The 15729-nt window shown below is 37.5% G+C and overlaps 1 protein-coding gene across 16 annotated transcripts in view; it reads right to left on the bottom strand.

Moving 5' to 3' along the window:
* LOC140187721 (uncharacterized) overlaps window positions 1–15729 on the bottom strand; it is a 241503-nt gene that overhangs the window by 48514 nt on the left and 177260 nt on the right. For 14 of the 16 annotated variants that reach the window (XM_072243320.1, XM_072243332.1, XM_072243328.1 and 11 more), the window contains 7 exons: window positions 13125–13160; window positions 11968–12003; window positions 10196–10243; window positions 9134–9169; window positions 3442–3462; window positions 1893–1949; window positions 1435–1470 (listed from right to left, as the gene is read on the bottom strand). In XM_072243320.1, the coding sequence (XP_072099421.1) occupies window positions 1435–1470; window positions 1893–1949; window positions 3442–3462; window positions 9134–9169; window positions 10196–10243; window positions 11968–12003; window positions 13125–13160 (270 nt within the window). The remainder of the gene's footprint in view (window positions 1–1434; window positions 1471–1892; window positions 1950–3441; window positions 3463–9133; window positions 9170–10195; window positions 10244–11967; window positions 12004–13124; window positions 13161–15729) is intronic. The other 2 variants (XM_072243319.1, XM_072243327.1) reach the window with 2 other exon arrangements.

Raw genomic sequence — 15729 nt, 5'->3', positions numbered from 1 at the left:
AAAAAAGTGAGTCTGGAGACTTAATGGAAAAGAAGAAGATGAATTAAAGAGATATTTTACATCAGCCTTCATTATGGATAAGAAATGCAGCATCTTGGAACTAGATGTAAATTGGGAAATGGAAGGGAGGGAAGAACACTGGAAAATTACAATCACCAGTTCAGTGGTAGGAAGCAAATTACTGGAAATGACAAGTCTCTGTGTCTTGTTGGACTTCATCTCTCGAAGCACTAACTTGACCGTCGGAGAAAGTAGCCATTATTTATATTCAGCTTAGGGGCGAGTCACAGATATAATGGCTGAAGAAACTGAGTTTACTTAACCTGCTCCTTTACTCCGGACCAAATTATGGCAGGTTTTTAACCATGATCAGGTTTTTAGCCCACAATCTCCTGATCTACTGGAGTCGAGTCCTCAAGAAAATCAAATACTGAGAGAGACATGACAGTAAATTCAGAGAAGACATTGCCTTTGGTGGAGTTAATACTTATCTACTCCTCCTCTTGCTGTTGTGTAATCATTGTGTAGTGCATTCTCATAATGGTGAGATTAAAGAACATGCACAGTTAGTGGAAAAGTGCGACACATGCTGTGGAGAGCGGCTTAGACGTAGCTGCTCCTTTGGGAGAGTACGGTAAATGGCTACCTGCATATGGAGCACATACCAGACCAAAACAAACTAGCACAGGACTCAGTGTTGTATATTTTAATAAGCTAATTAATTTCTTTTCCACTTTATAGTTTTGATTTCAAAAGCGAAAGGGTTAAGAGTTGAGGACAAAGATCAAAAATGCTGTGAAACTAAATTTAACGTTTAGTGAAGAACTTTCATGCTATTAGGTAAAATATGCTTCTTTGGGGAGCATACATATCTGTATATCAATACAAACAAATGAAACAGTCAACATTACCCTCAGGATGTCGCAATAGTGATTAAAATAAAATATGTATTATTTCAAAGGTTAACACTTCTGAAAATAATGTGATTGATACATTCAATCATTTGCTTTGATTATAAACTGATTTAAGGCTTGAGCGTGCAGCAATCTTAGGTCAGTGGTAAAAGTGCTGTTAATTGAATCGGCTCACAAATTACCTACCAGTACAACATAAAACTGCATTTTCAATTTAATTCCTATTACACTTGTCTCTATATAAAATAATTAAAAAATGCCTTGAACCTATTTTAATTTCCACCTTTGAGCATAAATATCAAGCTTAGCGTCGCTTGATGGTGAAGAACCTCCTGTTCCAGTCAACTCAGAAGCAATTTGTTGTGTAAAAATTTTTATTGTTATTCAGTAATAACAAAACATGTTGATCTACCTCCCAGAGGCTAATCTTTAATAGCTATCATTGGCAGCATTAATTTCATTCCACAAAGAAAATACTTTTTGAACTCTCCAGAGTATTAACTAAAGTATGAAGATTTACCTCCATATTTAGCTGCTTTACCATCAGCTAGCCCACCTGTAATATTATAAGATTGACAGCATAAGGAAACAGCTGAGGCTATTTGCATATAGCAATGAGCTTATAGTATTATAAAGATCAACGATTATTCCTGAATTTTGAAATATTTGAGATAACGAGGAATGTAACCTTATTGGTACTGCTGTTGAATGCCTTGCACTGAGTACATAGATGAATATATTTTCAATGATTAGAATATTTTGGGTTATCTTGTCCAAAACTTTCTAAAGTATGCTCTACATTTTAACTCTGAAAACAAAGTTCGACATAAATATTTAGAGACTATTCTCAAGATGGTTTTTAGTTTAAAGGGGATCATTTTAATTTGTTCATGCTTATATCTAGTTCAAGATAAATTCATAGCAAGTTCCTGTTTAGAGAACTGGAACAGGGTAATTTAAATATTTCGCTCCACTTACCTGGCACAACTCCTGGTTGAACGCCTGGCCCAGCACCTGGAACTGCTCCTGGTACTCCTGCGTAATCATTGAGGGAGAGTGACATCCAAGCAACATAATGAATAAACTGTGACTTCTTTCTCAGAAAATATCAGATAATACATTCAATAATGTCTTTCAAAAACTGAAAACAGGAGCCTCAGAGTTTACTGTGGCTTTTTCAAAGAGCAAGTACATTAATTCCATGCCTTCCTCTTTCCTGTTATACAATAACTTTTTCAAGCATTTATCCTATGCATCTAATGCTCCCAATTTTTGACTCCAATAAAATTTTGGATTATGATTCCTAGTTTCTCTGAGAATACCCTCTCTTCCTATGTCCTGACTCACTTAGATAATGTAGTTTGCCCAAGGTCAAAGATGCAGATTTGTTATTTTGCCTTGCTGTCACGTGCCTGAACTGCAGATATTTGTAAATGCTATTTTTTTCAAAACTGACTGCAAATTTTTCCATGTTGTTTCAATGCTCAACACATGTGATGTGCAGACTCTTTCATATTTGATACCAGTTGGTGCCAACATTAGTCTAATTGATCTTCAGCAATTACGCAAAACAAGCGATGGCAAACCAGTGGTTAATTTAGGAACTATTTGATTTCTCTCTCAACTAATCATAAAATAGGATGTGTATCAAAACCAACAATGACCAGTCCAAATTTTTGAACTGGAACAATGTATCTCACAAATGATTACAATAATGTTCTACGCAGTTAAATCTGTTCTCAGTGTAAAACAAAAACAGCATTACATTGTTTAATTTTTAGGCAATCTCTTCTTATTCTTTAACAACAAATGCCTAAAGTATTCAAACACTGAGTAGATTAAAAGGGGAACTAAATAGAAGCAGACTGCAGAAGTAGATCTGCTATATCTTTAGTGCAACAAAAAAGACTAGTGTCAGATGGTTATAAGTCTTCAACCCAGGCGGTGCGATAAACAAGAAGCTATAAACTTTATTCAATTTTTGTCAACAAGTGAGATGTTTTGAATAAAGGTTTATTGTAAATGTAGTATATTAAACAAGGCAGTGTTAATCAGTGCCAAGGATACACTAAACAAACACGTATCCTGTAATTTAACAATTATGATCTAAATTGGAACTATTAATTATCACAAAAGAAATGAACTTATACTGGGAACAAAGGTAAACAATGTCATACACCTACAAATAGTTACTTCAATTACTTTCCTGATACTATTTACTTTTACTTTGTGTTTGAAGATATAAAGTTGCTGAGGGGGAGAAACTGTGTGATTGTCTGTTAACTAAAGAATTTACAATAAGTAAAAATGTGTCAATATCATGTGACCATTAATGGAAACTTAATGCAACCAATGAACATCAAGCTGTTAGTAATAAGGCAATACATGAATTGTATAAAAATCCATTGCATAATCCAGTCAGTTGTCTTCATTGTAACATCACTAATTAAATGTGTTCAACATGATAATATAACTAATACTGTATCCAAATAACAGTGAATCAAATAAATTTAAACAATGACAATACCTTGTACAGCTCCTGGTACACCTATATTAACAGCAAATAAAAATGTTATTATGTTGAATGTTAAATGCAGAACTGATGTTATGGCATTAGTTAATATTCCATTAGCTTGAGTCATCAGAACATTCTCCTCAGTTCTTATTGGGGCAGATCTTCTGATGACTGGAAAATCTCTTGCTAGTTGTACACTAGTCAGAGTAACAGCTTTCAATATTTTCTCAGGTCATAACTTTAATAAAATGATTCACCAATACATCGCAACAATAGCATTCAGCTAATTATATGCTTAGTGAACTATAAATCCAATTAAAGGTGGAATAAAGCTGTTATGACTTAACCACAAAATACAGGACATTTCACATCATGAAGTTATAGAGACAGTGTTACACAACACAGAAAAAGACCTTCTGCCCACAATGTCCATGGCAACCCCAAAGTACTGATCTATACTAATCTCATTTACCAGTACTTGGTCTATTGGCTAGTATGCCTTGGTGATTCAAGTGCTCGTTCAATTGCTTCTTAAATGTTTTCAGAGTACCCACTCCCTTTGGCACTATAGTACAGATTGCAACCACACTTTGGGTGAAATATTTCTTTCTCAGCTCACTTCTAAATCTCTTATACCTTACTTTAAATCTATATCCTTTGGGCTTAGATACCATTGCCATGGAGAAAAGTTTTCTACTATTTACCCTATGTGTGGCTCTCATAGGTTTGAACGTTTCTGCTCAAAGGAAATCAAATCTAATCTATCCACCTATAATCACAACATCCTGACAAATCTCCACTGCAGCCTCTCCAGTGCAATCCTGTTTTTCCTTTACTGTAGCAATGATAACTGCACACAAGGTTCCAGCTGTGGCCAAACCAATATTTCATATATTTTGCTGTTACATGCTGCAAGGATGGGCATATTTGGAATAACCTGTGCAGATACAGGACTGCAGTCCTCCATTCTGTGGATACAAGCTCTCCCCCATGCTCACAGGGTCCTCTCTCTCATTTGCAGCTTGTTTACAAAATAAGGATTCCACGTCTCCACATGAAAAGGATTAAAGTCTATGGGATATCATCAGACCTTACTCAAACTGGATAAAGTGAATGCATCTTTCCTCGTGTTTGCATCTTAAATTTATTTGGTATTTTTAAATTTTGGACTCAGTTATATCATTTTCCCCATATACTAATAGTGATTTTAACCCAGCATGCCTGGTAGAAATGACAACCTGCAACGGTTACTGAAATAGCACCTGGAAGATGTGTCCAAGTAGCATATGAAATTAGAACAATACAATGCAGAAATGAAATGTAGATTGATGACACTTTAATGGCTAAATTTCCTTAACTACACACCAAATACACTTACTCAGCTCCTGTTAAACGCATATAGCAATCGCTAGATTTTTTTTTCTGAATTTTGGGACAAAGCTATGTCATTAGTAGAAGCAGGTTATTAATATCACCAGTGGGTTTATCTGGTGACATCCCATTCAATCATCATTGTCTTCTATTTAAACCTAGTTTTCTGAGTAGGCACCAAAAACACCCATGAAAAGGTGCCAGATTTCTTTCTCCAAGTGAAGTACTCTGCTGATCAGACACATCTTTTTGGCAGAAAAACCTCATACATATATACAGATTCATGACCCATCAGAACTGAAAAATATTTAAAAATATTTACACAAGCCCCCCCCCCCCCACCAAAAAGACCACATCCTTGTTGAGGTTTGGAGGCTTGCGTGCCTCAACGTCCTGGAGAGCTGTGTTGGCAGGAGTCAGGGATATATGCTTTGGCTCTTGGTAGGGTCAGCCATGCCAAAAAGGTCAAAGGGTAGAGGACAGACTCGGAGTGGTTCACCTGTCCTCCTTATTCGGGGGTTCAGCTCAGGCTAACAATCTTGACTGGTCAAAAAGAATTGTTACAGGAACAGTAATGAAGATTCTTTCTATACAGACGGAGATGGAGAACCTTCATTGCTATCCTGAATGTCTGCGATGTAAAGAGCAGTAAGTTATATGAGCACAGGGCCAGAGGATAATGGGAAGGTTTAATCAGCATCAGGTTTGTTACCTCTGTTATATGCCATGAAATTTGTTGTTTTGTGGCAGCAGTACAGTGTATGATATAAACAATTACCATAAGTTACAATAAATAAACAAACAAACAGGTAAATAAAGAGTGCAAAAGAGCTATAGCAAGGTAGCATTCATGAGTTTTAAGACCATTCAGAAATCTAGTGGCAGAGGGGAAGGTGTTTCTAAAATGTTGAGTGTGGGCCTTCAATCTTCCGTACCTCTCTTCCTCCCTCCCCCCCCCCCCATGGTAGTAATGAGAAGAGAGCATATCCTGGATAATAAGGGTCCTCAATGATAGATGTCTCCTTTTTGAGCCACTACCTTTTGAGGATGTTCTCAATGTCGGGTTGTGTTGTGGCCGCTGCTGGAGCTGGTCAAGTCTACAACCCACTGTAGACTCCTTCAACCTTGTGCATTGGCGCCTCCGTACCCGGCGGTGATGCAGTCAGGAAGATGCGCAAAATAGATAATAACGTGAGGAAAAGGGATGTCGGTGCTGAAAGTCAAAAAAGCAAAGGATAGGTCTAGGGGAGGTGAAAAGGATCGCAACAGAGCCGTTGTTAGCAGCACTGCCAAAGCAAGCAGTGGATGTCATCCAAAGTTGTTGAACTTGATATTTAGTTTGGATTTATATAACGCAATTGAAAGATGCAATTTAGATTCTACAAATCAGCGCAGGTAGCTGAGGGTGAAGAGGCTGTGTGTAGTAGAAAATTAAATAAACAGGCAACTGGGCTCAGCAAAGTTTTACCTCCCCTATACATTAAAAAGAGGGAAAAGAAATGATATTCTAAATCAGAACAGCAACTCAAATAACCATGCATTACAACAGTGGAGTGTAGAAGAGGATCTCTGATGAAGTTTGAAGTGGATGGGATCGGCAGGAGAAGACCACGAACATACACTCAGTGGCCGCTCTGTAAGGTGCAGGAGGTGCTGAATAAAGTGGTCATTGAGCGTATTTTTTGGTCAAGATGATGGATGTGTGTATTGGAGGTTAAATGTTTCCACGCTCCTGAAGCTTTTCATCTTCATGTACAGGTAATGAGTTTGAGAGGTGCCTTCAGAGTTGTTTAGGTGATCAAATATGGTCATTTTGCAGACAGTGCACACTGCAGCCACATGTGCTGGTGATGGAAAGACTGAATGTACACTTTGGCTTTGTTCTTTTAGTTCTAGCCTGCAGCATTTTTAAAATATTATTTTTCTTTAACATGCCTTTCCAGCTAGGGGCTGGTATGCTTCCTCACTATTTTAAAGAGGAGTTAAAATGGCCCAGATTTTACACTGCTGAGGTAAGATGTGGGTGGCAGGGTGGAGATAAGTCTCTACCTAAGGAGGCTCAAGACTCTCCTTCCCTCTGCTAGCCTGCAGGTCATCCCTGGGCAAGGTGTAGCTGCTGCTTAGGCCCCTGACAGGGTCACGTGAAGCCGTGGGGACAGGTCGCGTGAGCAGCTGGGGCATATCACAATTCCTGGTTATGTGACCACTGACGCCAGGCAGATAATCTCGGAAGAGTATTAATAATGACTGAGGTCACTTGTCTTGTGAAGAAACTGCTTAGAAGAAGGCAATGGCAAACCACTTCTGTAGAAAAATTTGCCAAGAAAAATCGTGGTCATGGAAAGATCATGTCATGTGTCATACCACACAGCTCATAATGAATGAATGGGTCTTCAACTGCCTAATCTTCACTTGGCTCAGATTTACACTTAGTTTTGTGATTCTGGTAATCTGATAACACTTTACTTTGCAGACTTGCACAACATGGTGTAGTCTTTGATTGATAGTTCTGCTACCTGCTCTACATAGACATGTAAACAAATGAGTAATATATTATTTCAACCTTATCAACTTTACATCTTGCCCTGGGAATTAGCATATGCAATGAGAAATGTAATGTGATCTCTCCTGCTGCAGTAATTTTATTTGTTCTCTCTTTTTTAATACTTCTGTAGGTAACTTGCACTAATTTGACATTCAAAAGAAGACTGAAATAAACACACACTCAAAAAAAACCCAGAAACATACATCATTCTGATGCAAGGTCATCAGTCCAAAATCGGAATTCATCTCCTAGACCAGTAGAACTGTAAACAACAGGAACTCTGCAGATGCTGGAAATTCAAGCAACACACATCAAAGTTGCTGGTGAACGCAGCAGGCCAGGCAGCATCTCTAGGAAGAGGTACAGTCGACGTTTCAGGCCGAGACCCTTCGTCAGGACTAACTGAAGGAAAAGTTAGTAAGAGATTTGAAAGTGGGAGGGGGAGGGGGAGATCCAAAATGATAGGAGTAGACAGGAGGGGGAGGGATGGAGCCAAGAGCTGGACAGGTGATAGGCAAAGGGGATATGAGAGGATCATGGGACAGGAGGCCCAGAGAGAAAGACAAGGGGGAGGGGGAAAACCCAGAGGATGGGTAAGGGGTATAGTCAGAGGGACAGAGGGAGAAAAAGGAGAGTGAGAGAAAGAATGTGTGTATAAAAATAAATAATAGATGGGGTACGAGGGGGAGGTGGAGCATTAGTTTAAGTTAGAGAAGTCAATGTTCATGCATGACCCCATCCGTAATTTATTTTTATACACACATTCTTTCTCTCACTCTCCTTTTTCTCCCACTGTCCCTCTGACTATACCCCTTGCCCATCCTCTGGGTTTCCCCACTCCCCTTCTCTTTCTCTCTGGGCCTCCTGTCCCATGATCCTCTCATATCCCCTTTGCCAATCACCTGTCCAGCTCTTGGCTCCATCCCTGCCCCTCCTGTCTTCTCCTATCATTTTGGATCTCCCCCTCCCACTCCCACTTTCAAATCTCTTACTAACTCTTCCTTCAGTTAGTCCTGACGAAGGGTCTCGGCCGGAAACGTCGACTGTACCTCTTCCTAGAGAGGCTGCCTGGCCTGCTGCGTTCACCAGCAGCTTTGATGTGTGTTACAGTAGAACTGTGCCTGACACTTACAGCCAGTTGGATCACCAAAGCAATTTGCTCAATTAGGCAAAATAAAATTTGAAGTAGCACTATGACATTTGGCACTGTGATTCACGCACAAAATAGGGCCTGTGTGATTTGCATCAAGGAGCTGATTGTGGAGCACGTGGCTGCTGTGTCATCACTGCACTGAACAATGAGAGGGCCCTTGGATCTTTAATAACCGCTCTCCAAGAGCATCCGCAGAACAGTGGCAGGGAAGATTACCACAGAAGAGAGGGAGGTGGGAGAGGAGGGAAGTGAAAATATCCAGTAGTGCCCCAGCTACTAATATGGTCAAATGGTCTGACTGAGCCCCGTGACATGAGTGGCCCTGCCACTGTGAGGTTACAGGGCTGATCAGTCCGGAAGACACTGCAGCACTTTGAAAGATGCACAAACTTCCAGGGGACAAATAAGGAACATAAAGTGGAACGAAGGAAAATGAATATGGCAGATGCTATCAGGGTGTCATATCAGATATTCTTTAATTCCTATACCTTTGTGAATTTGGTGTAGGTCTTGCTCCTTTTGTTGTGGACTTTATAAATAAAAATTCACCTGACTTTGATGTTATGAATAAAAAAAACCTATTATGAACTTGAAAATAATGTGAATTAGTGTGGAAATTTCAGAAGTTGGCTCACCTGCAAATTTTGCAGCTTTAGCTGCCGCAGCTCCATCTACAACAAAAGGCAGATATGGAGTGAAAACTTTCTTCCAACAATGTGGGATGATTATCCAATTACCACACGAATGCTTGTATATTCTTTTCCAAGAATTCCATGGTTTGCTACTTGCTTCCTATTATTAACAGTTTTAAATCTTTTTTCCTTGTCCAGACCCTTCCCCTTCTGACCATAATTGCACTTAAGGCTCCCTGCTTCTTCATGATCCTGAGCCCAACCCCTAACATTCACCTTCTTCCTTCTGGCCTGCTTCTCTCTCCCAAGAAACCCCAGACCCAAACTGAAAAAGCGCACCGTTCTTTTCAATGACCCAGACACAACACGGTTTAAGTATCCCATTTTATCACCCACCTCACAGTTCTGCATGCACTCAAACGTTTAGGCTACAGTCTTGAAAAATTGACAATTGTCAATAACATAAACAAACTTAAAACCCAGAAAATGTGGAAGAGGAAGGAGAGTTAATGCTCAGGTCAAAAATGTGACAGAGGGTCATCAACCAACAGCTTCTGTTTGAATTTCAGATTTTCAATGTGTGAATTTCTTAATTTTCACAGGTAGCTTTATATGAAAAGGGGTTCAAAACCAATATGCTGATGATTCTGCCAACTATATAGTTTGGGGAATTTTGCTATCTTTTGGACATTTCTTCTAGCAGCAGTCTGTGAGCACATTTCCTCAAGCAGAAATCTGATTCTTTACTCTTTCAAAGTAAGACTGAGAAGTAATCTATTGGAGGTGTTCAAATGATAGCAGACATCTATTAATGAGGATAAACAACAGAATAGTCTGCTTGCCCTTGGCTAGGCAGTTAGTCTCCTTTTGGGAGCATGACTTCATTATGTACCTATGTCAAATAAAACCCTAAGGACATTTTAATAGCTGATTGATATGAAATGAATAATTTAAATTACAGAGTATGATTTTCTGCTATTGCAAAATTCATGAGAACGAAACCTACATTTTTCCGTCAATTTATCACAATGAAGTTACAATCTCATTGACTGCATGCCAAAATACCTGGTATACCTCCTGGAATGCCTCGGGGTAAACCGTCTGAGACACCCGCTGGAAGGAAAAATAAGCATTACAAGAACTACAGAAATATATCTCACACTATTGAATGAATTTTATTTTTTTAAGCATTTACATCAAACCATCAACACGTCTAAATTGAACAATATGAGAATGGTTGAAAATAAGCCAGAGGCAATACGAATTCAAGTATCTATTATAAATATATAAAGGGCAAAAGCATAACATAGTGAAAACAAGGGCCTATTAGAGACCAAAATTATATGTGGATGTAGAAAACCTTGGAATGGTTAATCACTACTTTGTGTCAATTTTCACAGAACTGGGGTCAATACAGTTGTTGAACTGGCAGAGAAAACATGGAATATTGGCTGTGTGTTCACCCAATTGCTTCAGTCAACACATTTCTTTCGCTTGTTAGACCAAGCCAGCTCCAGCCTCATCAGTCAAGTATATCATGTGGCGAAGTTTGAACAGCCATGCTACAAAAAATACTTTACAGCTAACTAAACCATATCAATGACTTAGTCAGCTGTCAAAATAATGACTTTTTATGAAAGTTTGCGGCTTTCAGAAATATTCAAAAAACTGGAGGTAGTTCAAATGCAGATTCTCCAGTGTAGGTTAATTACAAGACGTTCATATGGTAGGACTGGAATCCACGAGCATTCCATTTGTATAGTGTTGTTGGCAAAACCCCAAGAAACGTGCACCAGGAAGGCCAAAGATATGCCAGCATATTTCAGAAAGATCTGTCCCACTAAGTATGTTAGAGACCAAGAGAATATACTGTGTTCAGGAGTTTAACATTGATATATTGCCAGGCAGGTTAAAATGTTTCCCAGTATGTTAAGCAAAGCAAGGAAAGGAACAACAAAGGCTCTGATTATAGTTTATATTTCTCCCTGGACCCACATTGCTGGCTTGGTACTGCTGTTTAAAAAGAGAGGGAAAAAAGCAGACCCAGAAACTGCAGGATAATAAGCCTCACATTGATGGTGAGCAAATCACAAGTTATTCCCAGTTTATGGCAATATTCCATTCCTGTGAATTGATTGCAACCCAGACAGCTCACAAATCGGAAATGCGGCTGTGAACTGTTTTTACAGGTGGCTGCAGCCCGCAGCAGCTGGCAAATCCAAACCACCAACGTCCCAAATGCTTGTTCACAGGCATGGGCGGTACATAAATTAGAATTTCTAAGCTGGGGAGGACCTGTACAAGAAAAATTCTGACAGACATTTTAAATCATTTTCAAATCAATCAGTTTGCATTGTATAGAGAAACTTGTGTATGACCAATTGTACTTATGAGGAAGTTTTCGTCAAGTCCACATGGAAATAATTCAAAATGATTGACAAAATTCTATATTACAGACTGGTCAGGAAAGTAAGAGATCTAGGGTTTGAAGGAAAGTATGTAACACCGGTGATAAGCTACCCGAAATAAGGGACTGTTGGAGGAATCTAGGGAAAGATTGAGCAAGATGAAAAGTACAGACTGGGTGGACAAATGCACATTGGGCTATATGGCATATTAGATTGTGTTTCCCTTGGCAAATCAGTTAGGTGATTGAATACTCCTGACTTCACTCTGTCTCAGATAAAGATCTGACAGCAGAATCAGTCAGCACTTGCATTTTAATTGCAGATAAAAGCAAAGTGGAAATTTTAAGTTGACACACTGCATGGGAATACATGCCATATACAGTATTAGTTCAATATATTACAAAGAATCAAAGATGCTCTTTAGTTCACCTGGAAGGCCTCCAGGAACACCTCCCGGCAGAGCACCTGCAATGTAAAGATGGGAGTTACATAAGACTACAGAGTATATCTTAAATTTTAAAACTTTTATTTAAAAAGAAAATACAAGTTCTTTTTCTTACATCTGATTATCAGAGATATTCAAAAACTGTTAAATTCCTCTCAGACATGACAGGAGGTATGAAAATTTAATAAAATAATAAAACGGAGAAGGAACCATTTGCCCTACTGAATTGAGAGATCTTTGGTGGAATAATATGACCAGTCCCTCTCCTCTGCTCTTTCTCAGCAAACCTAAATGTTTTTCCATTTCAATTACTTATCCTATTTTTCCCCCTGAAGTTAGCTACTGGATCTACATTCGAAATGACAACTTTTTTTCTCCCCATCTTCCTAATACTTAGTCATATAATTATTTGTCTCTTTCTGTAATTCCTTTAAAAGTGTAGCATTTTCTGCAGATTCATTAACTTTCCTTTAGAGATTTACCAATCCTCTGCCTTAAATTTCATTAATTTCAATGTTAAAGTTCAATTGATGGCAGATCTTTGGAGCAATGATTATCAAATTCCCAATATATGGTGACAATTTTTTTTCATATCTACAGTAAGTATGTTAAACTGTTTTTTGTTTTGTGGCTGTGGGAAGACAAATCTCAGGGTTGTATACTGCATATTTACTTTGATAATAAATGTATTTTGAAATTTGAAGTGGCTGAGAAGTAATTATAGAATAATAATGCTTTAAAATGTAAAACAAATTAGTTGGCTCCAACTTCTGGCCAAATATGGAGTTCCAGCTCATATAACGCATTCTGGTGGGACATGCAGTAGATATTGCTCATTTTATGGTTATCTAAACAAGAACAGATTCTGAAAAAATAATTACATGCTTTGAAAATGTAGATTAATACTTATCTCTAATATGTTTGTTTTTGTTAAATATACAGAAAACAGAACTAATAGTAATATCTGACTAATAAAAGCCATTGTAAAAACATGGTAGCTGGGATAAAACTCTTTGATGATGGATTTAATTGTTTTGTAGATCCCAGAACCACCAACCAGCTATTTCTTAAGGAAATAATATACTCCGAATACAAAAATAATATTATGTTTTTATAAATCATAAAAATAGAAAAAGTGTACCTCTATATTTAGCAGCTTTAGCTGCTGCATATGCAGCTGCAATGATAAAAGATCGAGAAGTTATAACCCAATAAAGACAGTTACTCAGAATGTACATCAATGATCAACAGCATTGCTTCACCTCAGGTAACACTTTTACTGAAAAATAACAATAATAATGCAATAAAAATAGCAATGTTAGTATATTCCAATCCAAAAATTAAGATATGAGTGCCTTTAAAATCTCATAAAAAATGGAATAATTTGGTCCTGTTGATAGGTCATTGGCTATCAAGAGGATCAAATGCTAACTTGGTTTTATCAACAGGGTCAAATAATAACTCACTGGAGTATTAACTTGACTTCTTTTTCCAAAGATACTTCCTGACTTCAGAGCATTTCCAGCATGTTCTGGTTTCATATGTAACATGGAAATACTTTCACACTTTAATTCCCATCTAATAGGCATAACTTATCATGGATGGAAATCATCCTATTCATTACTAAAAAAGCACACATTGAAGCAGGATGTGAACTATCTCACAAAACTCATTGCAATGGTTAATTAATTTACAGAAAAAACTTGTTGAGCACTTTGCTGTGCTTGAGTATCTATTAAGCTCACTAATTCCCAGGCTCATTGCATGTTCCAGGAACAATTTCCTAGGAAGGGCTAACTAATTCAGCACCTAAGAAGTTGCATGTGTATTTAGATCATATATGGAATTTCACCACTCATCACACATTGAAATTGATGTAGAATGTAGATAGGCAGCTTGTGTTTCTCAGAATTAATGATGCTGATCCATTTACATTCTTTACTGGGGAGCAACAGCTATCTCAATTACATTCCAAAGAAGTTTCTAAGAAAAATATGACTTCCTTTTAAATGGAAAACTTTATGGATATGATCTTAAATAAAAATATTGTGAACAAACTTTGAACCATCACGTTGTTCACTTGTTAAAGTTTATTATAACCAATTGTAAACTGACATTTAATTTAGTACAATGGGGAAGCAAATTTGCACAAAGCCCAATAAATAATGTTAGCCAATTGACTTGTTTAATCATTTATACTAGCTGAAGGAGGCTCTTCATTAAATAATGTTCTGAGATGTTTTGTGTCATTTTGAATCACTACATCAAGATCGTTTAAATACCTCATTGTAAAGAAGGCATTTTCGACAACACAGCAATCTACTTAAGTACTGGTGTTATAAAACGGTTTAAAATCACCAATACTGCTTTCTGATTTTCACATGAAAAAATAGTAACTGGCAGTAAAAAAATCCTTCTATACTTAAACAGTGGTTGGGCCAACAGTACTAGATGGCTAGCTTTGTCAATTAATCATTCTTTTAGAGGGGAGTAGACAAAAATGTTCTCACTGCACTCTTATGTGCAAAAATGCCTTTTGGTTTAATTCCTAAATCACTGAGAAATAATTGCAATTTTTTCCCTTAATACCTATTAATGTAGTATATAGAAGTAATCCTAACTCATAGCTCTGAACAGAACAAAATGAATAAAATGTGTACTTCTTGTAGAATCCTTTTCAGGTAACCTTTCTTCACTGATTTATTTCGTTCTGTAACTCAAGTAACTTTTTGTTTTACAAAGTCTAAAATAACCTCTCATGGTCTGAGTCGACATTCCCCTAAAATAACACAAGTTAGGGAACTTGCTCAGAATGCTCAGAAATAATGATGAAATATTTAAAAATATTAACATTTAAGGAACAATGTAATGCATTATTGGAAGTTATTTTTGTGTCTGTGAGGAAATATTTGGAGAGAAAAGAAAACAGAACTGAAAATTAGTGCATACATCAAAATTTGATCAAAGGTTCAGATTTATTGCCCTATTTAGTTGTCATGTGATAAGATACATTTTGGCACCCTTAATTTAGTTAAGAGCAAATTAAATTGTAGACACACCCAAAAATTCACAGGCACAGAAACACATGTACACACAAACACCCATGCACTCACAAGTACATACACACACACACACACACACACACAGAGAAACAAATTCAATTAAATTCACCTTGATAATGGGTATACTTCTTGTTTCCTCTGACCAGAAGAAACAAAAAGTACACCCATTATCAAGGTGGAAGAAATGACCCATTACCCAGTTCCCCAGTCAGATATCTGCACAGAGTTAGACACTAAGGCTTTTCAAAAGTACACATATTAGTACTTAGTCAATAAATCAAAACAAATTGTAATGTAACAGTAGCACGTTTATGTGGCTTCTATATACATAACTTGTCCCCAGGTCATGAAATCTCTGCTTATGTGCATCCCTGAGATATGAATAAACACACACAAGTTCAGAAGTCCAACACATGACCACATATTTGATCCCATGAATGGCATGCCACTGTGCAAATGAAAGCAGTTGATTGAAAAACAAACAGGAGTTTTCCACTACTCATTATCTTGAGAGTGCCCTATTGAGAGCAGGTAGGTACAAATTTGTTGATGATCAGGTAACATTGTTGAAGGTGAAGGGATAGATTCCATATTGAGAGCAGTGTTTGTGGTTCTTTACAAGTATTTTGTGGTTTAAGTCTTGCAGTCTTTTCCATTAACATGCCTCACAAATGCATATAAAAG

Source organism: Mobula birostris, chromosome 25 (genome assembly GCF_030028105.1).
Source record: "Mobula birostris isolate sMobBir1 chromosome 25, sMobBir1.hap1, whole genome shotgun sequence".
Lineage (NCBI taxonomy): Eukaryota > Metazoa > Chordata > Chondrichthyes > Myliobatiformes > Myliobatidae > Mobula > Mobula birostris.
This window is presented reverse-complemented; position numbering and strand designations above follow the sequence as displayed.